Here is a 25,433-nt window from a genome sequence, read left to right on the forward strand (position 1 = left end):
CCATTTTGCAAACTATGTATTTCTTAACTAAGATAATCCAAACAAATCAATAACTTTTAAATTATAAGCTTGATACCTCAGCAGTTTTGCTCTATTAGTACGTTACAGCATTATTTAAAATGATAATTGAACAATATGATGGATTAAGTCTACAGAATTTCAAAAAGTAGGTCAAATAGACTTTACCATTGTTTCCTAGTGCTAAGCTTCTAGCAGTCCCATGTTTCCATGGGCAAATTCAGCTATATATCAGAGATATATTTCATAATCAGAGCTCTCAGCATAGTAGGCACTTGTTGACTCTTGAATGAACCTAGCTGATTCCAGAATGTTCTAAGGCCTAGGCCCTATCTGAACTATTCCAAGTGTACTACTGAATTACACGTGATATCCAGCTTTTCTTTTACTGCTCAGAGAAATCTATTCTAGATCAGAGAGGTTAAAAAGAGGAAGAAATTTTATTTACAGCATATTTGAAAGGATGTTTGCTAGTTGTCTTGTTGAATCCAAAGAAAGACTTGAGAGGCTAAAGTCTTAGTGAGACCACAAACCTACACTCACCTTCTCAGGATAATATCTTCAGAAGTAAAGGCACATATAGAGATAATGATGTCAATAGGTTGTCTTTAAATCTTGACCTGAAAATATTGCATTTCCTGAAATAATTTAGTAAAGGCAACATTTTACTTACAATGCAAGCTTGTAGGATCTCCTTCATTAATTTACACATCCATGATGGAAGGATTTTGGCTGCTAATATTTCCTTTATATATGCTTACACTTAGTAAGCTCTCAGTGAATTTATGTAGAATTTGATTCCTTAATGTGTCTTTGCGTTTAGTTATTGTGGCCATTTTATTTTTAACTTTAAGGATTCTCTACTTATACACATGAAATACATTTTGGAGAGCATTTAATTATTTTAGGTTTCTTTGTGGCAGATCTATTTTGTTCAGCCTGTGGTTAATGTTTTAAATCTACAATCCCACTTCTATCAGAAGGGATCCTTTAATGGAATTCCAACTATACTGTTATTACTGGTGTGACTGTAGAAAACTAAATTTCTGCAATGAAAAATGAGGGAAATAGTTTCTATGAGCTTTGAAATTCTCACACATATGTATATGCCTAGTATAAAATAGCTTCTCAGTGTTTGTTGAAAGAATAAGAGATTCTATATTGTACTCAAGACCTCATACTTATTTTTTTTAAAGATTTATTTATTTGAAAGGCAGAGCCACAGAGAGGCAGAGGCAGAGAGAAAGACAGAAAGAGAGGCCTTCCATCCACTGGTTCACTCCCCAAATGACCACAACGGCCAGAGCGGAGCTGATCCGAAGCCAGGAGCCAGGAATTTCCTCTGGGTTTCCCATGCGGGTGCAGGGGCCCAAGGACTTGAGCCATCTTTTACTGCTTTCTCAGGCCATAGCAGAGAGCTGGATCGGAAGTAGAGCATCTGGGACTTGAACCCTCATCCATATGGGATGCCAGCACTGCAGGTGGCAGCTTTACTGGCTATGCCACAGTGCTGACCCCTTATACTTAATTATTAAAGATAGTGAAAGATGTTGCTCAAAAGCTCTTAATTCTATCTAATCAAAATATTTTTCTGGGGCTAGCGCCATGCTCACTTGGTTAATCCTCCACCTGTGGCACCAGCATCCCATATGGGTGCCAGTTTTAGTCCCGGTTGCTCCTCTTCAAGTCCAGCTCTCTGCTGTGGCACAGGAAGGCAGTGGAGGATGGCCCAAATACTTGGGCCCCTGCATCCGCATGGGAGACCAGGAAGAAGCACCTGGCTCCTGGCTTCGAACTGGCATAGCTCCGGCCATAGCAGCTATTTGGGGGGTGAACCAACAGAAGGAAGACCTTTCTCTCTGTCTCTCTGTCTCACTAACTCTGTCAAATAAATAAATTAAAAAAAAAAAGAAAGGAAACAATTAAAAAAATTTCTGGAAACTATATTTCTTGGTACACATTTTCAAACTTAGCAATTTCAATCAAATATTTAATCAAAGATGAGAAACTATTTGCATATCTGATCACATAACATTTCCCCAATTCCTCAAACTCTTTAAATAATTCTGATAATTAGCTATTACTATCAGCAACTTAAAAACAGTTTATTTTAGAGGCAGAAAAAAAGGGGGAGAGAGTGAGCACTTACATCCAGTGGCCCACTACTGCTGGGAAGAAGCCAGCAGCCAGAAACATGGTTCAGATCTTCCACGTGGGTGGCAGGAATCCAATTCCTTGAGAAATTACTGCTGCCTCTCAGAGTCTGCATCAACAGGAAATTGGAGTCAGAAGCTGTCCAGAGCAGGACAGCAAATCCAGGTACCCAAATATGGCACTCGGGCATCTTAACTTCTAGGGTAGATGCCTGCCATTATCATCAACTTTAATGGCTTGGTTTAAGAAATAAAGTATGAAACCAAGTGATTGTATTCTGTACATCTGGTTGTGCATGATATATATTAAGTAGAGCAATATTAAAGTGCTGATATTCAATGGTTTTTTTTTGACCTTCAAGAATGGCAAATTTATATGGCACAAAATAAATATTAAATGCTATGTTTAAGAAATGACAATAGGGGCCGGCGCCGTGGCTTAACAGGCTAATCCACCACCTTGCGGCGCCGGCACACCAGGTTCTAGTCCCGGTTGGGGCGCCGGATTCTATCCTGGTTGCCCCTCTTCCAGGCCAGCTCTCTGCTATGGCCCGGGAAGGCAGTGGAGGATGGCCCAAGTCCTTGGGCCCTGCACCCGCATGGGAGACCAGGAGAAGCACCTGGCTCCTGGCTTCAGATCAGCGCAATGCACCCGCCGCAGCAGCCATTGGAGGGTGAATCAACAGCAAAAAGGAAGACCTTTCTCTCTGTCTTCTCTCTCTCACTATCCATTCTGCCTGTCAAAAAAAAAAAAAAAAAAATGACAATAGGGGTTTCAAAGCTTTCCAATTCTTTTGGTGTTATCATCTGCTGCCTGTTAGGGGTGTGGCAGATATGTTTCTAAAATTTCATAATCATATTTCTCTCATACTTAGCATTTGCAACTTGTGGTTTAAAAATAATATAAATTAGAATTTTTGTTTTGTCTTACTATAACTGAGCTAATAAGAATAAGCAAACATTTTATAGATATTACACAGGAAGATCCTGTTTCTGATTTTTAAAAAGTATTTTCTGTGAACTTAAAAAAAAAAAAAAAACTTATTTAATGTTCATCTCATCTACCTGAAGGCAGAGCAATAGAGCGATCTTCCATCTTCTGGTTCACTCCCCAAATGCCTGACAACAGCCAGGGCTGGGCCAGGTATCTCCACCTTGAGTGGCAGGAGTTCAAGCACTTAAGCCAACATCTGCTGCCTACCAGGGTGCACTAACAGGAAGCTGGAGACAAAGCACACTAGCCAGAGCTCCAACTAGCACTTCCATATGGGGAAGCAGATGTTCCAAGCAGCTGGCTAGGCCAGCATGCCACGATGCCCTGTTCTTGACTATTTAGGTCAGTGGTTCACAAATGGTTCAGATACAGGTTTCTAGGCCCTATCAGTAGGTCGATAGGTCCCATAAATTTGATTTCCTAAGAAAATCACAAAATTATGCTGATGCTGCTGGGTACTAAGACCACAATGAAAACCTGTGTCCTTGGTATAGAAGAGACATTTGTCAGCAAGCCTTTTTTTTTTGTCTTTCAGTAAATGAAACTCAAGTACACGAGGTATAAGATAAATTTTCTTAAATTAAAGCTATTTCTTGGTAAAGCAGTACTATATTAACTCCTTTGTAGAATAAGTATAAACTGGATTTGCTTTGACCTCGTTGCTACAGTCCACAATTTCAGGACAGCTAACTCTGAGGAATTCGTTCACCTGTCCCAGCTTTTCAATTGCACTGGGCTCTGGCCTGCCTGGAGGGCAACGGTCGCCCCAGCCTTGCCCTTGGAGGGAGTTCCAGACCCGGGCACTTGGCCTTATCAGAGGCGGCCGTCCAGCTTGACAAACTCCGCAGGAAGCTCCTGATAGGGAAGCGGGTGGGCGCCAATCTAGGAGACCAAGCCCCATCCGTGCGTTGGGGAAACTGAACCCCCTCGGCGCGTCTTCGCTCCAGGGAGCGTCCCCGCGCCGAGAACCCCGGCAGGAACCAGGGCGCGCCCTGCAGGAGCGCAGCGGGGCAGGTTCCGACCCGCTGGGAATCCCGCCGCAAGCCCCAGCCGGAACAGCAGCCTGAGGCGGTCGCACGATTGTAGCCCCACAGGCAGCCAGACCCGGCTCCCCGGATCAGGAGAGGCTGTGCGGACGGCGTTCAGGCGGCGAGTTCGCCGGGCGAAGATGTCGGCCAAGGCAGAAGTCGGCTTAGTGCGCGAGGCTTCTCGGCAGATCGTGGCCGGTGGTTCTGCTGGTAAGGTCGTTGTGTTCCTCCCCGCCGGCGGAGGCTAGGCGCTTTTTTTCCACTGCGTGTTCCCGAAACGTTTCCCAAACAAGTTCTAAGCGGAAGTATTGCTTGCATTCCTCCTCCAAATCCCGCGCTCCCCTCACGTTGACTGAGTCGGGCCAGCGTCAGAGCAAAGGCGGCCGGGAGCGGGCGGCGGGTGCCGGGTGCCTCAGGTAAAGTGGCCCCGGCGTCAGAGCCAGCCACTCTCGGGTTCCAGGCCTTCTCAGTTCCTAACTGGAAAAAGCAAGGGACGCAACCCCGGGGCCTGCAACTTTGAGGAAGCCCCTTTTCCTTGCTGGCTATTTTACTTAAGATGATCCAGTTCCGTCTGAGTTTGGTTTGCTATCAGTTGTGGACTTTGCTCCAAACTAATTCAGGTCTGACGTAAATGCCGCCTCTCAAAGTTTTTACGTCAGGACGCCACAGCGCTTCTCAGAGCATACAGTGTTTGCTTGGGGAATATTTGCGCCTTAAGTAGGCATTTAAAATTAAGTGCATGTGTTAACATATAAACACATTTGATATAATGGGCTCATGTAAGTTTATGGAGAATTATTCCATGGCAAGAAAACCTTTAGAAAAAATCTGTTATAACTTGGAAAGAATCACTAGTAAAAGTGACTGAAGAAAGTTACTAGCCATGAGAGTATGTTCTGTGCATGAATTGTAAGCTGTTTTATAATATAAAATTTGAGTTGAGTGAAAATTTAATCGTACGTACTGTTGCATTTTTATTCTAAATATGTATTTGCAATATGACCATAATTGGCTTATCATCATAAAATTTTTTTTTTACAAATGTAGGTATTCTTTTCGCAAATTATATTATGGTAATTCTAATAAATTATATTAGGGAAATGACTAGAAGATGTCTCATGTTTAATTTTGACTAGTAAAATTAATTTTTAAGCAAATTTAGTCTTTTTATAAGGGATTACTATACATTTTGATTGGTTGTTATGGAATGAAGTACTTTCACCTGAGGGCTACCCCATGCACCCAGATTTGTTGTTTATGTATCTGTATACTTTCCTGAAGATATTTCATTTTTATGACACTCGGGACATTAATATCTTATGGATAATTGCAAATTACCTATATAACATTATGATGTCAGTGGCCCCACTGCCTACTTCTCCAGTTGATTCCTAGTAGTGGTGATGAATTTATACCAATTTATTCATCACTTTCGGTCAAATTCCTGTATGTTCAAGATTCTGTAGGCTGCACCTAACTGGCTTGATTCTCGCTCTATGGTGCTGATTAAAGAAAACAGTGGGTCCAAAGGGAATTGAGGCTAATTGATCAACATCCTAAGCTATGACTGATGGTTCACAAATATCTTTATATTGTTTTAGATTTTTATACTACTTATTAAGCACAGCTGAACTCAAAGAATGTTAAAAGTGGACCAACTCTTATCCTACTTAAAGTGTTTCATTGGATAGTGAATATTTGACATAGATATTTTGTGTGATTCCATCATATATTCTTATCATTGTAACAAGAATAAAAATTAGGACATTTATAAGATATTAAAAATAATGGCATTTGTGATTTATATAGTTTGTATTATAGAATTACTGATAAAAGGGAATAATTAATACTTGCATCATAGTGAAATACTTGGCCAAAAGCATTTCCATAAAACTTTATATTTCTTGCACTGTAATAAATGCAGACTATATATACTAGGTAAAGGACCAGGAAGGAGTCAATATGAGAGGTAGAATTTTAATAAAAAGAAAATGGATTTTAATATCAGCCACTGAAGTTCTGATTGTTGATAGTATCATTGAATGCAGCAGCAGTGTGTGTGTGTGTATGATATGATATTTTGATTGTAAAGGTCAAGAATACGTGTACATTCTGGCATTTTAAGGAGAAGAAAAGAAACTGGGGAGGTTTATTGGAAAAATAGGAGGATACCTCATGGAAATCAGGTGCATTCCTGAAGCAAACTGGAATTAAGGATTAGAGCACTGAGATGGGACTCTCTATCCTTTACTTCTCTTTGTCAAGTGGCAAATTATTCCCCAGGCAGCAGGTGGTGACTAATAATAGGCCTATGAGTATTACTGCTAGAGTTAAGATGGCTTGCCATACTTCTACAGATTTGCCTGGTAAGGAGTAAACACGTCTTAATGGATTCAGGGGTTTACAAGTCATAATAGTGTCAGTCCCCTTTGCTCCTTCGACCCCAGACAACTCTGAAGAGGCTGGGTGATAGTATCAGTGGTGGGTCACTCTGTTGTTGAGGAGCTACCTGCATACCACAGTCGTGTTGTTTTACAGACTTTGCCTATAATGTAAGGTGGAAAGTCTCATGCTCAGCTGAAACTAGGGAGATGGAGGAAAACTGGCCTTGTACAATCCTCCTCAAGATAAGGAGGAAGACTGCCACTGGGCAGTTCCTCCCCAGACTGTTTATCTTCCCTTCTACTTAGGGAAATCACAGGGCATTCTGTGAACATAGTCCCCAACAGCTTCTGAGAATTCATGCCCTTGACTTCTGTTTTCTGGAGATAGTCCAAGACAAGAGGAAAGATTCAGATAACCCAGCATTGGCAGGGGCACATCTCAGCACCAGTCACTTATAGCCAATCTCTATGTGGACTGGGGGCAAGTAGAGTGGGGTTCTCAGTGGAGATATTTTTCAGAGAAACTAGAAACATCATAAGATGGGGGAAATAGTTGTCTTCTATAATGAAATATGCCTGTATTTTATTAGAAAATTGTTTTTAATATTTGCATTTAAAAGATTAAAGAGGTACATTCACAGTTGCTTGGATACTACATAACTAAAGCTTGGTCTTGAGTTGTGGACATAGTTATTATAGTTACCAGTCGCACCTTTGCCTTGTGTGATGAAGGCAAGATGGGTTAAAATGTATTGGTTTCTAACACAGAAGTCTGTGATCTTAGTGTTTCAGGCTCACTCAAGTGATCATTTTCCTCAACCCTGAGGACTTTGGTTTCCAACCTCAGAACCTCCCAGAGTTGCTGACAAAGTCCCCTTGACCCCCAGGAAGCTCCTCTGTTACCAGCACCAGTTAGACTTCCTCCTGAGCACCCCTAGGCCCAGTTCACACTATATTCCCTTCCACAATGGCTACTCTAGAACCCTCCTCCAGCCTCTGTGTCATACTCTCATATCCATCAAAATCTGCCAGTCCCACCTAGAATGTTTCCTAGAGCATTGTTGACCTCCATGTGCCTTGAATTTGATTGCTGCGCTGGCAGGACACTGATTTATTTCCCATATTTTTCAGGTTGCTCTTTGCTACACATTTAATCCCTGGTATCTAGTAAGCACACACCCCACCATATCTTGTGGCTTACTGTGTTTTTACTTTGTTCATTTTCCCTGAAGTCCCTTGTTTTCACTGAAATTATTTGTTTTGGTCTGGATTCTCAGCTTCAAGTAATAGTATGAGAGTCAAATGAGAGAGTCATAGAAGTCAGTGATGAGAACTTCAGGAAGACCAGCAGAACCCAAGATTGTGGAAAATGAGAGTAAGAAGAAGTCACTGGATTAGGTCCCCGGTACTCAAAGTGCAGTCCATGGATGAGCAGCAGGAAGGCATGTGGCGGTCGGTACCTGGAGACGTATAAAATGCAAGATCTTGGGTATCATCCAGACATACTGTATCAGAATCTACATTTTGGGGAGTCTCCAGGTTGTTGACTTGTAAAGTGTTTTAGCACTGTATTAGAAGACCTTTGAGAAATGAGATTTCATCAAGTGAGAGGGCCAAAGTCAGATTGCAGAGGGTCATGAGTGAAGTTTGCTTGGCTTTCACCAATGACCAGCGAGAGTGGGATGAATTCTGTACTTCTTATTGTGTACTCTCAATTTAGTTTTCAGGCTTATTTTCTACCCAACTTTTGCACATTCCCTTTGCTACCACTAAATAGGTCTACTCAACATTTCTGAAAGTTGCTGTACCTTTTCACCTATGTTCCCAATGCTTGGAAGGTCTTTCCCTATTTTCTGCCTCTAGTGAAATCTTACCCATTTTCCTAGGCCCAGCTTGAATACAGTTTTCTGCATAAATGTTTCCCAGATGGCCTCTACAGCTCCATCCAGCTTTAACATTCTCATTAACACATGAATGGTGCAAATAATAGAACAAACAAACATTTATTAGGTAAATACTAAATGCCAGGCCTAGTTCTTTTTTTTTTTTTTTTTGACAGGCAGAGTGGACAGTGAGAGAGACAGAGAGAAAGGTCTTCCTTTGCTGTTGGTTCACCCTCCAATGGCCGCCGCGGTTGGCGCACCGCGCTGATCTGATGGCAGGAGCCAGGTGCTTCTCTTGGTATCCCATGGGGTGCAGGGCCCAAGGACTTGGGCCATCCTCGACTGCCTTCCCGGGCCACAGCAGAGAGCTGGCCTGGAAGAGGGGCAACCGGGACAGAATCCGGTGCCCAGACCGGGACTAGAACCTGGTGTGCCGGCGCCGCAAGGCGGAGGATTAGCCTAGTGAGCCGCGGCGCCGGCCCAGGCCTAGTTCTAAGCTTTACATGTATTAATGTTTTTAATGCTCGTCACAACTCCAAAGGTAGACACTCTTTTTTTTTTTTTCCTGAAGTGGCTTTGGTTTGTTTTATTTTTAACACTTTTAAAAAGATTTATTTATTTATTTGAAAGGCAGAATTACAGAAACAGAGACAGCCAAATACAAAGAGAGAGAGAGAAAGAGATATCTTCCATCCACTGATTCACTCCTCAATAGCCACAATGGCTGGAGCTGAGCTGGTCCGAAGCCAGGAGCCAGGACCTTCTTCTGGGTGTCCCAAATGGGTGGCAGGGGCACAAGCACTTGGGTCATCTGCTGCTTTTCATGGGCCATTAGTAGGAATTTGGATCAGAAGTGAACACTCTTATAACCCCTGTTTACAGGTGAAGAAAATGGTGCACCAGTGGGATGATTATGATGCCCATGATCGCACAAGCATGCAACTATGTCTGCAGGACATCAGAGATAGGGAAGGGACAAGGAAAATGTCATTCCCATTGCCAGGCTTTTTAGAAGTTGGAGAGATCAAGTCAAGTCTACCAACTCTTATTATCTTTCTAGCTTCTATTATTTTATGTTCCTTAAAGTAATTATTTTCCTTTTTAAAGATTTATTTATTTATTTATTTGAAAGTCAGAGTTACAGAGAAAGGGAGAGACAGAGAGACAGCGAGAGAGATCGTCCATCCGGTGGTTCACTCCCCAGATGACGACAACAGCTGAGGCTGCGCCAGGCTGAAACCAGGGGCCAGGAGCTTCTTCTAGGTCCCCATGTGGGTAGCAGGAGCCCAAGCACTTGAGACATCATTCGCAGCTTTCCCAGGCCATTAGCAGGGAGATAGATTGGCAGGAAAGCAGCCAGGACACTAACTGGCGCCCATTTTGGATGCTGGCATCACAGGCAAAGGCATAACTTGCTATGCCTTTGTATATGAATTCTTACACTCTTTCTACTCATTGGTATCTTGTTCACTCCAGATGGTTTCACATCTGTATAGGTACAGGGGTAGCTTTTAGGCAAGAAGAAAATTTAATTATTAATACTCTATCTAGGACCTCTACATGTAGTTGGGCAGATTATGAACTGAAAAACGGCTCTAGCCATGGGGCAAGTAGGTGCTGAAATCTAGCTCATGCCCTGTTCTGTAATTTGTGTGTCCTATAGCACAGATGTGTCCGCCTGGGGCACATTTTTTCTATTTCTCACCAAGAAACCAAACAGATTAGCAGCAAACTTGATTACTATGCTGACATAATTGCCCCACGGTGGTCAGAGCTCTCAAGATCCCTGACCTGGACAGCCACTGTGTGTTACATCATTATTCTGTCTGCACATCACCAGGGCTCTTAAGAAGCTCCAACTGTCAGCACTCATTGCTACTTTGACTTAGAGCCAGGAGCGTGGGTCCATCTCAGACCCTACTGTTCTCTCTGAGGAATACTTTGAGCCCTTCTGTGTGCCCATGGAGTTGTTCGTATGTCTCACATCATGCAGGATCCTTTCAGGCCCACACAGTGGACATTCTCTCCAGACCCTCGTAAGGCTTTTGCATGCAACCTCAGAACCTTCCAGGAAGGTTCTGCTCTTGCCAGCACCAGTCAGGCTTCCTTCTGAGGTCACCGCTAGACCCAGTCTGTACTGAATTCCTTTCCACAATGGCAACTCCAGGGCCCTCCTCCTGCCTCCAGATTTCTACACTAGTATTCATCCAACTCAGTCAGTCCTACCCAGAATATTCCTGGAGCATTGTTCCCCTCCATTGGCACATACCTGTTCACTGTGCTGGCTGGATGCTGTTTTACTTCTCTGATTTTCCAGGCTGCTGTTTCTTCTTGTAGCCTCAACCTAGGCCCCTGTATCGGGAGGCCCACACCGCACCATGTCTTTATCATTTACTGTGTTTTTATTTTGTGTATTTCTCTGGAGTCCATTGCTTTCATTGAAGTTGTTTTAATCAACTGTAGAGAAGTTTCTCAATTTTACATTAGACACAGTTCAAGTACTTTGTGCAGTATAATCTCATTAATCACCTTCAAAGAGTCAAATGAGAGTGAAATGACAGGCCTTTTGTGGGAAGAAAAACCTAGGATTCATGGATAGAATTTTGGGAGATTATCTGTGAGTTTATGCTAATTGTGTCTTATTCTAATGGGGAGGGATTCCAAGGAGAATAACAAGCTATAGAATAATTTCAAATCTTTGTTTTTTAAACTCCTAATCTTCTATATCTACATTTTTTTCATAAATGTCTACCTTTTCTTACCCTAACAGAACAGCTAAAATATAGTTACAAGAAATGCCATAATAGTATGTATACTAGAAGTTCTCTGGATTTTAATTTGGACTAGGTAATAAAAGGGCTGATGCACCAGGGGGTAATCAAAGTTAAATTTTTGATCAAGGAAAATTCTTTTTGAGAATGGGTGCAAAGGGGACACACATGTGATTTGGGTAAATGGCACCTTTAGACATTCAGGATTTGGGAAACTGTAATTGTTTGATAATAAATAGCAGGTTGTAGTGAAACAGGTGAGCCTTTATGACACATCAAAGGGAGGCTGGAACCCATTATCTGGGTAATTAGGGAGAGAAAAAAATCCCCCTTATTTCAGCCCCATAGGAGGAAGCAACTCTATTGCTAAAATTAATTATAAAATACCTTTAATAGATGCATTTTAATTAAAATGTAGTCTTGTCTTTCAGAAAATCTAGTTCTACAAAATATGGATTTTTCTTAAAATATAATAAAATAAAATATAAATTGCATATTTGCATTGCCAAGGATGTCTTATTTTGCTTTCCTTCCCCGAAAAGGTATTTTAAAAGTGTAAGTACCCTGCATAGGTAAATGATTCAATCAACATAAAACGTGAAGCAAACTTTACATAACATTTAAGGAACAAGTCATTAAACCAGCTCTCCCTCCCCCACCCCCGCCCCGACTACATCTCCAAGCATCGAGAACGAGGTGTTTCAGAGTATAGCACTGTAGGTGCACAGAAATGGTTTTTGCTGTATTAATGAGTGAGTATCAGAAGCCCATGCCACAGAACATTATTCTTAGGTCCCTGCTCTAGAGAGAGAAATATGTCTGGGGGTTCTAGTCATTAAGCTGTTGATGTTTGCAGCAGCACTTCCTTTCTTTCTTTCTTCTTCTTCTTCTTTTTTTTTTTTTTTTTTTGACAGGCAGAGTGGATAGTGAGAGAGAGAGAGAGACAGAGAGAAAGGTCTTTCTTTTTGCCGTTGGTTCACCCTCCAATGGCCGCTGCGGCCCGCGCACTGCACTGATCTGAAGCCAGGAGCCAGGTGCTTCTCCTGGTCTCCCATGCGGGTGCAGGGCCCAAGGACTTGGGCCATCCTCCACTTCTTTCCCGGGCCATAGCAGAGAGCTGGCCTGGAAGAGGGGCAACCGGGATAGAATCCGGCGCCCCAACCGGGACTAGAACCCCGTGTGCCAGCACCGCAGCAAGGCAGAGGATTAGCCTGTTAAGCCATGGCGCCGGCCCCTTTCTTTTTTATGTATTTAATTTTTTTCCTTTGGGACGCAGAGAGAAAGAGAGATGGTGGGGAGGTGGTTACTTCTCAAGGCCCACAATGACTGAGGCTGGACCAGGATGAAGCTGGGAGCCAGGAACATAATCCTGGTCTCCCACATGAGTGGTAAGGACCCAGCCACATGAGCCATTACCTGCTGCCATCCAAGGTGCACACTGGCAGGAAACTGGAACTCCAACCCAGATATTCTCATATGGGAGGCAGGCATCCTAAGCAGGGTTTTAACTGATGTGCCAAACACCCACCCTTGATAACATTTCTTTTCACCAATACTTAGTTCTGTTGTGACCATTCAGTAGGTCATGTTAAAAAAAAAAAAAAAGACACCTTCAGATCTAAATTCTGCCACCTTCTGAGTGGGAGACAAATGATTGTCTTTTTGTTCATGTATCACCTTTCATTGTGGGAAGCTAAACTGAAAAGAGATGCTCAAATCATTTCCAGACGTCTTTATGATTTAAGTAGGTGGTATCTCCAAAATGCCAATGAATGAAGGAACCAGGTTAAGGTATTTCTATGAGTATTACAATTACTAGATTTTTTTATAATTCCTAGAATTAAACTGATTTTTTTTATCAATTTCCTTTTGCTTTGATTCTTTTTTAAAGATTTATTTCATTCAAAAGGCATCCTCTCTCTCTCTCTCTCTCTCACACACGCACACGCACACGCACACACACACACACGGAGTGAGAGCAACAGTGAGAGATTGAGTCCATCCACTGGTTTCCTCCCCAAATGGCCACAACAGCCAGGACTGAAGCCAGGAGCCAGAAACTCTATGTCTCCAATGTGGATGGCAGGGGCACAAATTTTTGAGACATTCGCTGCTGCTTTCCCAGGTGCATTAGTAGAGAGCTGGATAGGAAGTGGAGGAGCCAGAACTGGAACTGGCATTCCAATATGGGATGCCGGCATGGCAAGTTGCCCCTTAACTGGCTGTGCCATAATACCAGCTTCTGCTTTCATTCTTACGTTGCTATCATATATATTATATATAAGTTGGCATACAGTTATTTTCCAAGTCATTAAAATATGTAAATTATTATTTGTGCCAATTCTTTCTGTACTTTAATGTAGTCATGTTTATACACATTATAAGTCTTTTATCAGATCTGTGTATTTTAATTATTATCTATAGGCATTGTATTAGTTTGCTAGGGTTGTCCAGAACAATATTCTACAAACTGAGTGGCCTACACAATAGAAATTTACCCTTTCGCGTTTCTGGAGGCTTGAAATCCAAATGAAGGTGTCGGCAGGCCTGGTTCCTTCTAAAGGCACTGAGGGAAGATGTATGCCCTGCCTCGCCTGACTCTGACAGTGGCTGGTGAGCCTTGGTTTGTGGATACATTGTGCCTTCATATTCACATGGTTTTCTCTCGCTATGTGTCCCGGTGTGCGGGTTTTTATTTCCTCCTTCCGATCAGGACACTAATCATTTAATTAAGGCCTACTGTAATGTGATTTCATCTTAACGATTCTATCTGCAAAGACCCAGTTTCCAAATGATGTCAGATTTCCAGATATCAGAGGTTAAAACTTGAACGTATCTTTTGGGGGACACAATTTGTCTCACAATAGGCGTTCTATTGTGGTTTTCTCCTTATGCTGTTCCTCAGACTCAGGCCCAACCCTGAAGCCATGGTGCTGTATTCCTCCTTCCTTTCATTGTCAGCCTCAATGAGAAGTTTCTCACTCAAACTTCAAGTTGACATCACTGGCGTATCCATCCGCTTTACTTTTCAGGTGAAACTGTTACCTGCCAGTTTTCATTCCTAATTTTGTTTAATCTTTGTGGAATTTCACATATCTGGTCAATTTTTCTCCTAAAGTTGTCTCTTTAGGATTTTCAACCCCTTTTTCATATCTGATCACTTTTTACCACTTTTTTTTTTTTTTGCAGGTTCCTCTTTCGCTTTCCTTAAAAATTGGTACTCTACAGCATTCTCATTTCTCTGTTCCATACCTTCTTTTTCCCTAAACAAGCACATCCACTCTTTTTTTTAATATTTATTTATTTATTTATTTGAAAGTCAGAGTTACACAGAGAGAGAAGGAGAGGCAGAGAGAGAGAGAGAGAGAGAAAGTGTCTTCCATCCTCTGGTTCACTCCCCAATTGGCCGCAATGTCTGGAGCTGAGCTGATCCAAAGCCAGGAGCCGGGAGCTTTTTCCGGGCCTCCAACATGGTTGCAGGGGCCCAAGGACTTGGGCCATCTTCCACTGCTTTCCCAGGCCATAGCAGAGAGCTGGATCGAAGTGGAGCAGCTGAGACTTGAACTTGCACCCATAGCACATCCACTCTTTAGCTTCAATATCTGTTTGGAAGTGACTCCCAGATGTTTCTTCAATTTATCTGTGTCCTAGAGACTCACATTTCTAATGTATACAATAGAAATAATGTAGACTTGAGAGTTAAGTGAACTCTAATGATTTTCAAAGATGTTTCAGAAGTATATATATAAACTGTATTAGATCAAATCAAATATCATTTTCTGTTGTATTATTTTACTCATTCATGTTTTGAATTCAGTCTTTCTCATTGATTACTTATGCCATCTTAAGTCATAAATGAACTTCCATCTTTGGGTGTTTGGGTGGGCATATCCTATTATCATAGTGACTAAATAAGATGAATAATAACTAATAAGATAAATCTTACCTTTTTGAGTGCCAACATTTATTAACTACTTATTATATACAAAGTATCTTACTTTGCTTAAATCATGTGTATTAATTTGTAATTTCTTGGAGATGAGGAAAGTGAAGACAGAGAAATTAAGTAACTTGCTTAAGCCTGGTAACATAGAATGAACCCAAACTACTCTCTTTGTTTTCAAATCTTGTGCATTCACCTGCGATGAGCTGCTTCATAGTGTGCACAATGAGAAACCAGGTAAGCAGCCCCATTGAGTTCATTGAGTACCAATGAACAAACATAGTAATCTCTTCATGCAGCAGGCCATTTCTTATTCTCTCTCTTTTTTAAAAAGATTTTATTTATTCATTTGAAAGTCAGAGTTACAGAGAGAGAGGGAGAAAGAGAGAAAGAGAGAGAGAGAGAGAGAGAGAGGTCTCCCATCTGCTGGTTCATTCCCCAGTTGGCCGCGATGGCTGGAGCTGCGCCTATCTGAAGCCAGCAGCGAGGAGCCAGGAGCTTCTTCCTGTTCTCCCATGCAGGTGCAGAGGCCCAAGGACTTGGGCCATCGTTTACTGCTTTCCCAGGCCACAGCAGAGAGCTGGATTGGAAGAGGAGCAGCTGGGACTAAAACTGGCACCCGTATGGGCTGCTGGTGCCACAGGCAGAGGATTAACCTACTGCGCCATGGCACAGTAGGTTATTTTCAAAGAATCTTTAAACAACTGCCAAACCTCAGTTATATGAAATTCTCCATTTCATCCAGAAGGGACCTCCTTTGGCATCTCTGGGGACATCTGTTCTTTGCCATCCCCTACATGCAATTGTTTAGGAATGACTCAAACCTTAACCCTCATGTATTGTTAAATGTATGCTTACACAACTAAGTGACATTTGGAGTGACTCACTGGAGCAAGAACAACCCTGCAATGAACAAAAGGAGCCTCTGTGTGAAAAAGGAGAGCATTTTAAGTTGCATGAGATATATTTGTTTTGTGCCTTTTTCTTTGTATGAATCTGGTCACTTTAGTTTGGATGCAAGGGTAAAGTAAGTTTAATGTCTGTTAAAAACTGGAATGGACTACTAGAGAGAAGATATAACTTCCTTATTTTTTTTAAGATTTATTTATTTATTTGAAAGTCAGAGGTACAGAGAGAGAGAGGAGAGGCAGAGAGAGAGAGAGAGAGAGAGAGAGAGAGAGAGAGATCTTCCTTCCGTTGGTTCACTCCCCAGATGGCCGCAATGGTTGGAGCTGTGCCGATCCGAAGCCAGGAGCCAGGAGCTTCTTCTGGGTCTCCCACAGGGGTGCATAGGCCCAAGGACTTGGGCCATCTTCTACTGCTTTTCCAGGCCATAGCAGAGAGCTGGATTGGAAGAGGATCAGCCAGGACTAGAACCGGCACCCATATGGGATGCCAGCGCTTCAGGCCAGAGTGTTAACCCGGTGCGCCACAGCGCCAGCCCCATAACTTCCTCCTTTTTAGAGAAAGAAGAATGAACAAATGTGTCAAAAGAATTGGATAACATCTGAAGTACAATTGAGTCCAAAAAGTTTTACATAATAAAGAGTGAGAGAGAGAAAAAGAGAGAGCACACACACAAGCACACACTCACCTACAGACTAGTATTTCTTGAAATGTTACAAATTTATGGATCACTACAAGTTACCAGTATTTATGGGGTCTTTATGGTACATGAGGTGTACCAAATCAGTAATAACATTTGTGAGAAATAGTGTTTTCTTCTGTCATTATCATTGCAGCTGTCATTATCATTATTATTTCAGAAGATTATTATAGAGATAGGTTAAAATGCTTTGGGATAATTTGTAAGATCCCCTCTAGAGATCTAAGGGTCAGCAGAGTTATTTTGGAGTTTCCTTTGAGAGTAGTACATTTATTTTTTACTTCATTTAGCCAGTCTGTATCTTTTAACTGGAGAGTTGATGCCATTTACATTCAAGGTTACTATTGATAACTAATGACTTGGTCCTGCCATTTTCCATAAATATTCCTATTGTTTATTTTGGATTTCTTTTGTATTTCTCCTGGGAGAATGTCTGCCTTTACATTCTTTCTTAATTATGGCTATCTTTCTGTGTTTCTGTGTGTAGCACATCCTTAAGCATCTTTTATAAGGCTGGACGAGTGGTAACAAATTCTTTTCCATTTCTGTTTGTTATGGAAGGTTTTTATTTCATCTTCATTCATAAAATGAGAGCTTTGCAGGGTAAAATATTCTGGGTTGACAGTTTTTTTTTCTCTTAAGACTTGGACTATATCTCCATTTTTTCCTTGGCTGTGGAGTTTCTGATGAGAAGCCAGTAGTAAGTCTAATTGGAGATCGCTATGATTACCGTGGGCATTCAGATTGGAATCCAAGATCATCATTGTGTACTTGTGTGGACCTTTAGATGGCGCTGTCTTCCTATAATTGTGGTGATTTACTTTTTCTTTTTTAAGTGAAACTTTGTGCAGATTGAGTTTGATCTAGAAATGTGTTATTTTCTAATTAGATTCCATCATTGAAAAGCATTCGGTACAGGTACCTTGTATAGATCTTAGAGGATTCTACACTTGAAAAATATAAAGAGTTGTACTTTTGGAATTAGTTTTTCCAGTCTATTATGATTCTTGTCAAGGTTTGTATATATGAGTAGGGAAGAGGGATGGAAAAACTTTTTATTTTATGTTATTTATTTTCTTTGTGTCTTGCTTTGGACTCTTAAGTAGATTCTTGGATTAAAAAATGTTCATAACACTAGCAGAAACATTATATTAATTGCTTGTATATATCTGAAAATCCTAGATTCTGTAAATTTGGTTCCCAAAATTCTCATGACTAAAGTGTGTGTTACAGAATGGTACATTATTAGCTTCTATGAGCAGGAGCTATAGTGCTAAATCCCATTCTTTTTATTTTTGTGCCAGAAGCAGCTATTCAAAATGTCATTTCTTATTTTAATCTAGTGACCTCTAGCATAAGAAAAGGGAATATATGTGTAAATATATATATGAATAATATAGTTTTCTTACATGTAGTTTCCAAATGTGAAAATTTAAAAAATTAATAATACCAGTACTGTGTTAAAGAGAAAAACTAGACATGCCTGCTTCTGTACACAAACTTTGCACCACAAGATGGCAGTATAACTTTCTCATGTCTTAAACATTTTTAAAATGATTGCTAAAATAAACACATTATTTCTTTCTCTCTTAATGACATATATATATGTCTGTGTATGTGTGTATATATATATATATAATATGTGGAATTTTAGGACAATTATTGAAAGTACCTAAGATAGACTGTATGAAAGTCTAGTAAGTGATTTTTTAAAAACAGATTTTAGCACTAGGAAACATACATTTTATATTCTTTAAAGTAGAGGTAGAAACATGTGATATCAAAACATGGTGATATCAAAATGGTAAGGCATATCTGTAAATTTCTTTTACAGAGAAATTTAGTTTCATTGTGTTTTCCTAATCAGACATCAAGAGGTGCTAAAATCTTTTTCTGTTTCCAGAAGTAGAAAATTTGCTGGAGATTAGAAATTGAACAGAGAAATAAGGAAGGGAGGAAAAGGGAGAAAAGTAGAGACACTGGAATCTAAGTTTTATAAAAAGCAAAGATGACAATTATATCTGATTCTTGTTGGATTTCCATCTTCTATAGTTAAAAAATGAATCATCTATCCATTCAATAGTGGGTATTTAAGTAGCTATTATGCAGTATTATCTGCACTTATGTTTTCATTGGTATGCATACATAAAATGTAGTATTATGTTTCACTTTGCAAGGATGCTTTTCACAATGAATTTAATTTTCTTTGATTTTTTTGTGTGATTAACTTAAAAGATGATACTAGATCTATTAATTTTTCAAGTCTTGCAAAGAGTTGAGGCCCTTTTTAGGTAGGCACCAGGTTTTGTTTATTTTATATTTCTCGGCCTAGCACAGTACTTGAAATATAGTAACTACATAATAAATATATTTTTATTCAAATAGCATTTGCTATAAAGCAGTATAATTCCATTGAGACCTGTTTTGCTTATATCCTTGCCTAAACAGTCATAAATGTGGCAGAGATAAAGAAAAGACCTTCTGACTTAGAAGCCAAAGTACTTTTAACTCTTTCATAGCATTTTAGTGCAGGAACATTTCTGGTAGGAGGAGTGCTGAAAATAAAATTTTGCATTTTTGACTGAAGATGTATCTGAGTGAAAATGAGCCTATGCTAAACAATGTGATTTCCCCTTTATAAAGGAATGCATGACATAAAACCACTGTAAGATGCACAGTTGCTGCTAGTGCGCCACTAATGCAGAAGCATTTTGTATTGTAAACTCAAAAAAGGAAGCTATTTGCTCCCATTATTTACATAAGTTAGAAGTGGATGACACAGTTTTGTAAAACCACTTTTATGGGGAAGTTGAATTCAAAAGAGGAGAGTCACAGTTACCATATGGAGGAAAAACAAATAAGAAAAAAATAAATACTTTTACCATGTGTGAGGAGAGTACAGTTTCATATAATGCCCTAATGTGTAGTTTGCGTTCCAAAATGTTGTAGTTTTCAGTGAGTTGTCTGAGATCAGAGTGCACTTCCCCCAGAACAACGGTGTGAAAGCCACAAAGAGCTGCTGCTGCTTTCTCTTCTTGTCCTTGTTCTCCTCCACCTTTCTCTTTCTCCTCCCCCTCCTCCTCCTTCTGCTTCCTCTTCTTCCTCCTTGCATCCATCCGAGCCTGTCTTCTTGTTGGTACCCTGTTACATACGTATAAATTACCACTAATAGGAGCCCTGAGCCTTGCAGCACGTAAGAACCCTAAGTCCGAGTGTGGCTTCTGCTGCTTTTCTGAGGCCAGTGTCCCCGGCAGTTTTAAGAGCTCTAAGTGGTGGGGGATAGGACAGAGTTGCTCATCTGGGATATATGCTAGTGGTTTCTCCTTGGCATTGAGATAGGAAGAGGGACAAGAAGCCAGGTAGGACCCTGAGGGCCATTAGAATACGGTCTCACATTCAGAAGGCTTCGTACATGTAAACCTATGACATTTTCCTCAAACATGGCTCCACATAAAGTCATTGCCCTTGTCATTGCGATTGTTTGCATTAAAAGCATTACTATGTGATATGCAGATAATTTAAATAAATCCCATGTTAATAACCACGTTAGCTGGCATTGCTTTACTTTTTTTTTATTTTTTGACAGGCAGAGTGGACAGTGAGAGAGAGAGAGACAGAGAGAAAGGTCTTCCTTTTCCGTTGGTTCACCCCCCAATGGCCGCTGCGGCCGGCGCACTGCACTGATCTGAAGCCAGGAGCCAGGTGCTTCTCCTGGTCTCCCATGCTGGTGCAGGGCCCAAGGACTTGGGCCATCCTCGACTGCCTTCCCGGGCCACAGCAGAGAGCTGGCCTGGAAGAGGGGCAACCGGGATAGAATCCGGCGCCCCAACCAGGACTAGAACCCGGTGTGCCGGCGCCGCAGGTGGAGGATTAGCCTATTGAGCCACAGCTCCGGCCCATTTCTTTACTTTTTAAGTATTGAGAGGCTGAAGAAAAAAAAAAAATAGAAGTGAATGTCATTCAACTTCCATCAGGCTCTGGTTCTAGGGGCCAAGCACAAATCTGTTCTAGAGGTTTTCATGGCAGTATTCCTGGCCCATATTTGTTCAATGAGGAAATGGATGGATGGATGGATGGATGGTGAACAGTGAAGCAGCAGAGGGCCAAAAGACAAGTGTGAACCGAAGAGCTGGAAATGAGGAAGCATCCAGTTTGGAGAAAATGGGGATTGCAGTGGTCATTAGGATGCACAGGTTATTAGCAAGTTACTATTTCTAAATTGGAAAATACCTGAATTATTTTGTTATGGTTTATGCAGGTTTATGTGACCATACATATTGCCTTTAAATAAATGTGACAGAAGTCATACTTTTAATATACATTTCATTAACATTGTATCACTAAGAAAATAATCACATATTAAATTCAAAGCAAATATTCTAGTTTTTGTATTTTATTGACCTGTAACACTGATGTTTATTTAAATATAGGAAAATATCGCTATGTTTATTTAAATATAGGAAACATATTGCTAAATGTTAAATAAATGGTGTAAAAAATGATATACAAAAAAGTTTATGGAAAATACATAATAGTTTTTAATTCTATTTTTCATGATTTTTTTGCAGAACTCATGGGTATTAAAATATGCTATTCTTATCTATATTAGTAGACTGTAAGCTCCCTGAGGAGAATAATATTGGTCTATTTGGTGCCCTGCTATCTCACTATTACATAAAATAGAACTTGGAATAGGACAGGTACTCAGTAAACATTTGTTGAATGAATAAAGGTCAAATTCACCTCTGTTCTTAAATTTATCATTCATTAATTTGAAAACATCTGAACTTTCATCAAGAAAGGAGATTTTCTCCAAGAGTTGCTACAGTTTTCCCTATACCCAGGGAAGAGGAGAATCATTGCTTTTATAATCTGCCGCCAAATTCAGGCTTAACCCCAGATCCATGCACTGTCCTTTTATTCTTCCTAGCCTCAAAGAAAGGAAATGCAAGAGGGCCCTAGTTTTCCTGCTTTGGTTAATCTGAGTAGTAGTGTATCGTGGATGGACAATACTTGTAGGAACCATAAGTCTCATTAATTCTGCAAACTTGGATATTTGTCTTCTTGGACCTTGTCTGTGTGTGAATGTAGACCTGTTTCTTTGCCCACACTAGCTTCCAGAAATTGTTTTAAGAATTAGAGGGGACAGCACTGTGATGTAGCAGGTAAAGCCACTGCCTGCCGTGTTGGCATCCCATATGGGCAATGGTTCAAGTCCCAGCTCTCCACTTCCAATCCAGCTCTCTGCTATGGCCTGGAAAAGCAGTGGAGGATGGCCCAAGTCTTTGGGCCCCTGTACCTGCACCCAAGTGGGGAGACCTGGTGGAAGCTCTTGGCTCCTGACTTTGGATTGGCCCAGGTCCGGCCATTGCACCCATTTGGAGAGTGAACCAACAGATGGAAGGCTTTCTCTCTCTCTCTCTCTCTCTCTCTCTCTCTGCCTCTCTGTAACTCTGCCTTTCAAATAAATAAATAAATCTTAAAAAAAGAACTAGAGTATTTGATTGCTGAGATGTTTACTGTTTGGTGATAGGATTATTTACTGAAACTCAAAGGCCACTGTGTGGTAGTTTTTACAGCCAATATTTCTACTTGTCCTATACTCCCTTAGGGAGATCAGGTCCCACAGTGTGGCAGTCATGTGATAGGGCACTTACTCAGTGAGTCATGGCAACCTAATCTTAAATTTCTCTTTTTGTGTATTAAATTTTTACTGTGGTATCTCGAAGAGTTTTTAGCTCATTTGTGTGTATGTGTGTATACTTGTGAGCTGTTTTGTAATCATGTAGGTTTTTTTAAGATTTTTTTTTTTTAATTTACTTGAAAGGCAGAATCACAGAGAAAGAAGAGAGACAGAGATCTTCCATCCACTGGTTTACTCTACAAATGGCCACAACAGCCAGGTCTGGGCCAGACCAAAGCCAGGAGCCCAGAGCTTCTTCCAGGTCTCCCATGTGATTGTTGGGGTCCCTAGCATTTGGGCCATCTTCTGCTGCTTTTCCAGGCCAGTAACAGGGAGCTGGATCAGAAGTAGAACAAGTAGGTCTTGACCCAGTGCCCACATGGGATACCTCTAATGCAGGCAGAGGCTTAACCTGCTATGCCACACTGTCGACCTGGGAATTATATGGTTTTTAAAACAGACTTACATAGTTGACAAACTTTTATATATACCATAGGAGCTAGTATACCATGGGAGCTAGAGAAGGAAGTGAGTACAACTGAAGTCACCAACAAAAAAGACAAAAAAAAAGGTACCCCAGCAAGAGGCATTTGTATCTTAACAGTGAAGTTTACCTTACAAAGAAAATAGAGGTAAGACAGCAAATGCTATCCTGTGGGAATTTTGATAGTTTACTGTCCTGCAGCAAATCCAATTCTGATACATACTAGCTATGTTACCTTGGGCAGGCAGTTTAACATCTCTGTGCCCCATTCTTTTTTTTTTTTTTTTTTTTTTTTTTTAGTGGGAGGTAAAATAGCAAGGTTTATTAAGAAGGAACATCTGTAAGGACGGATGGGCACCTCTCCAGACAGGACCTGAGAGAGAGTGCCCAGTCCCTCAGACTGGGGGGGGGGGGCTGCATGGGTGAGTGGAGAGTACACCTGGCCAGGCCAGGCCAGGTGGGCAACTCAGCAAAGATGCAGAGAGCTGAGCGCGCAGTCCACTTGAGGCTGGGGGTTTTAAGGAGATGGGTCTTGCTTCCCCACCTCTGCTCCTCTTGGAACAAAGGGCTTTTTGGATGTAAATAGAAAAACTTCTCTTGAAGGTCTGAAACAAAGGACTTTATGGATGCAAATGTTATCAGACCTGAGGAAGGGAGCAGGGTGTTTGAGATGCAGATACTGGGCTGCACCTGGGAGATTGTGGAAGATTTATCAGGCAGGAAGCAGGAGGGGTGAGGGCCTCCACCTGGCAGGTTATCAGGTAAAAGGGGGCATAGAAATATGATACAATCTACTTTACAACACTGTTAAAAGGATCACATAGGTTCATACATATAAAGTGTTTGGAATTATGAGTAGCACTTACTGCTGTGTAAGTTTTAGTTATTAATAGAGGGGGAACATGCAAATATTTGGCCACCTTCCAAGCATTAAAAAATCTTCATAGATGAGTTATACATATGGATATGAACATATGTGCATATGTTAACTATAATTCTGTTTTGCAATTTCCATTGTGAATTATATTTTTCTGTTTGCCCTTTAGAATCGTAATTTTGAGGCCGGCGCCGTGGCTCAACAGGCTAATCCTCCGCCTTGCGGCGCCGGCACACCAGGTTCTAGTCCCGGTCGGGGCACCGATCCTGTCCCGGTTGCCCCTCTTCCAGGCCAGCTCTCTGCTGTGGCCAGGGAGTGCAGTGGAGGATGGCCCAAGTCCTTGGGCCCTGCACCCCATGGGAGACCAGGATAAGCACCTGGCTCCTGCCATCGGAACAGCGCAGTGCGCCGGCCGCAGCGCGCTACCGCGGCGGCCATTGGAGGGTGAACCAACGGCAAAAGGAAGACCTTTCTCTCTGTCTCTCTCACTGTCCACTCTGCCTGTCAAAAATTAAAAAAAAAAAAAAATTAAAAAGAATCTTAATTTTGAGCCGGCACTGTGGCTTAACAGGCTAATCCTCTGCCTTGCGGCACCAGCACACCAGGTTCTAGTCCCGGTTGGGGTGCTGGATTCTATCCCGGTTGCCCCTCTTCCAGGCCAGCTCTCTGCTATGGCCCGGGAAGGCAGTGGAGGATGGCCCAAGTCCTTGGGCCCTGCACCCCATGGGAGACCAGGAGAAGCACCTGGCTCCTGCCTTCCGATCAGCGAGATGCGCCGGCTGCAGCAGCCATTGGAGGGTGAACCAACGGCAAAAGGAAGACCTTTCTCTCTGTCTCTCTCTCTCACTGTCCACTCTGCCTGTCAAAAAAAAAAAAAAAAGAATCTTAATTTTGTTTTACTTTACTGCTTTGAGGAAGTAGAATTTTATTTTGTTTTCTTTTTTTTTTTTTTTTTTTTTTTGACAGGCAGAGTGGACAGTGAGAGAGAGAGACAGAGAGAAAGGTCTTCCTTTTGCCATTGGTTCACCCTCCAATGGCTGCCGCGGTTGGCGCACCGCGCTGATCCGAAGGCAGGAGCCAGATTCCTATTCTGGTCTCCTATGGGGTGCAGGGCCCAAGGACTTGGGCCATCCTCCACTGCACTCCCGGGCCACAGCAGAGAGCTGGCCTGGAAGAGGGGCAACTGGGTTATTTTGTTTTCAAACCTGGATATTATAAGCATAATCTTTTTCACTGAAGTGGTCTTTTTTATTCCAAAAGTGAAATCAATATTATAATGCAATATTTTATCACAATATCTCATGGTAGGTCTAATAGGAGAAAATCTCTTTTAAAATTTATTTTTAATTGGCAAGTAATAATTATAACTATTTATGGGATAATATGTGGTTCTTAACTCTATCCTAGCAGTCATCCTATCTAATAACTTAAACTACTCCCTTTCCTTGAAACATACTTTTTTTGTTATGAAAGGAGTTTATATTTTTGTAGGTATTCTATTATATCTATCACTCTTAAAACTTTCGAGGTGTTAAAATTACATGTATTTGGAGAAAATTTTATCAACCATTATTAATCAAGGTAAGATATAAAACCCTGCCTTTATTGT

The 25,433-nt window shown here is 41.3% G+C and overlaps 1 protein-coding gene across 1 annotated transcript in view; it reads left to right on the forward strand.

Annotated features, from left to right (window-relative positions):
* The first annotated feature begins 4,044 nt into the window (after positions 1–4,044).
* The window catches only part of SLC25A21 (solute carrier family 25 member 21), a 536,203-nt gene continuing 514,814 nt past the window's right edge, over positions 4,045–25,433 (forward strand). Inside the window, exon 1 of the mRNA XM_062205252.1 lies at positions 4,045–4,403. Within this exon, the coding sequence (XP_062061236.1) occupies positions 4,334–4,403 (70 nt within the window). The 5' untranslated portion in view covers positions 4,045–4,333. The remainder of the gene's footprint in view (positions 4,404–25,433) is intronic.

Source organism: Lepus europaeus, chromosome 11, assembly GCF_033115175.1.
Source record: "Lepus europaeus isolate LE1 chromosome 11, mLepTim1.pri, whole genome shotgun sequence".
Classification (NCBI taxonomy): domain Eukaryota; kingdom Metazoa; phylum Chordata; class Mammalia; order Lagomorpha; family Leporidae; genus Lepus; species Lepus europaeus.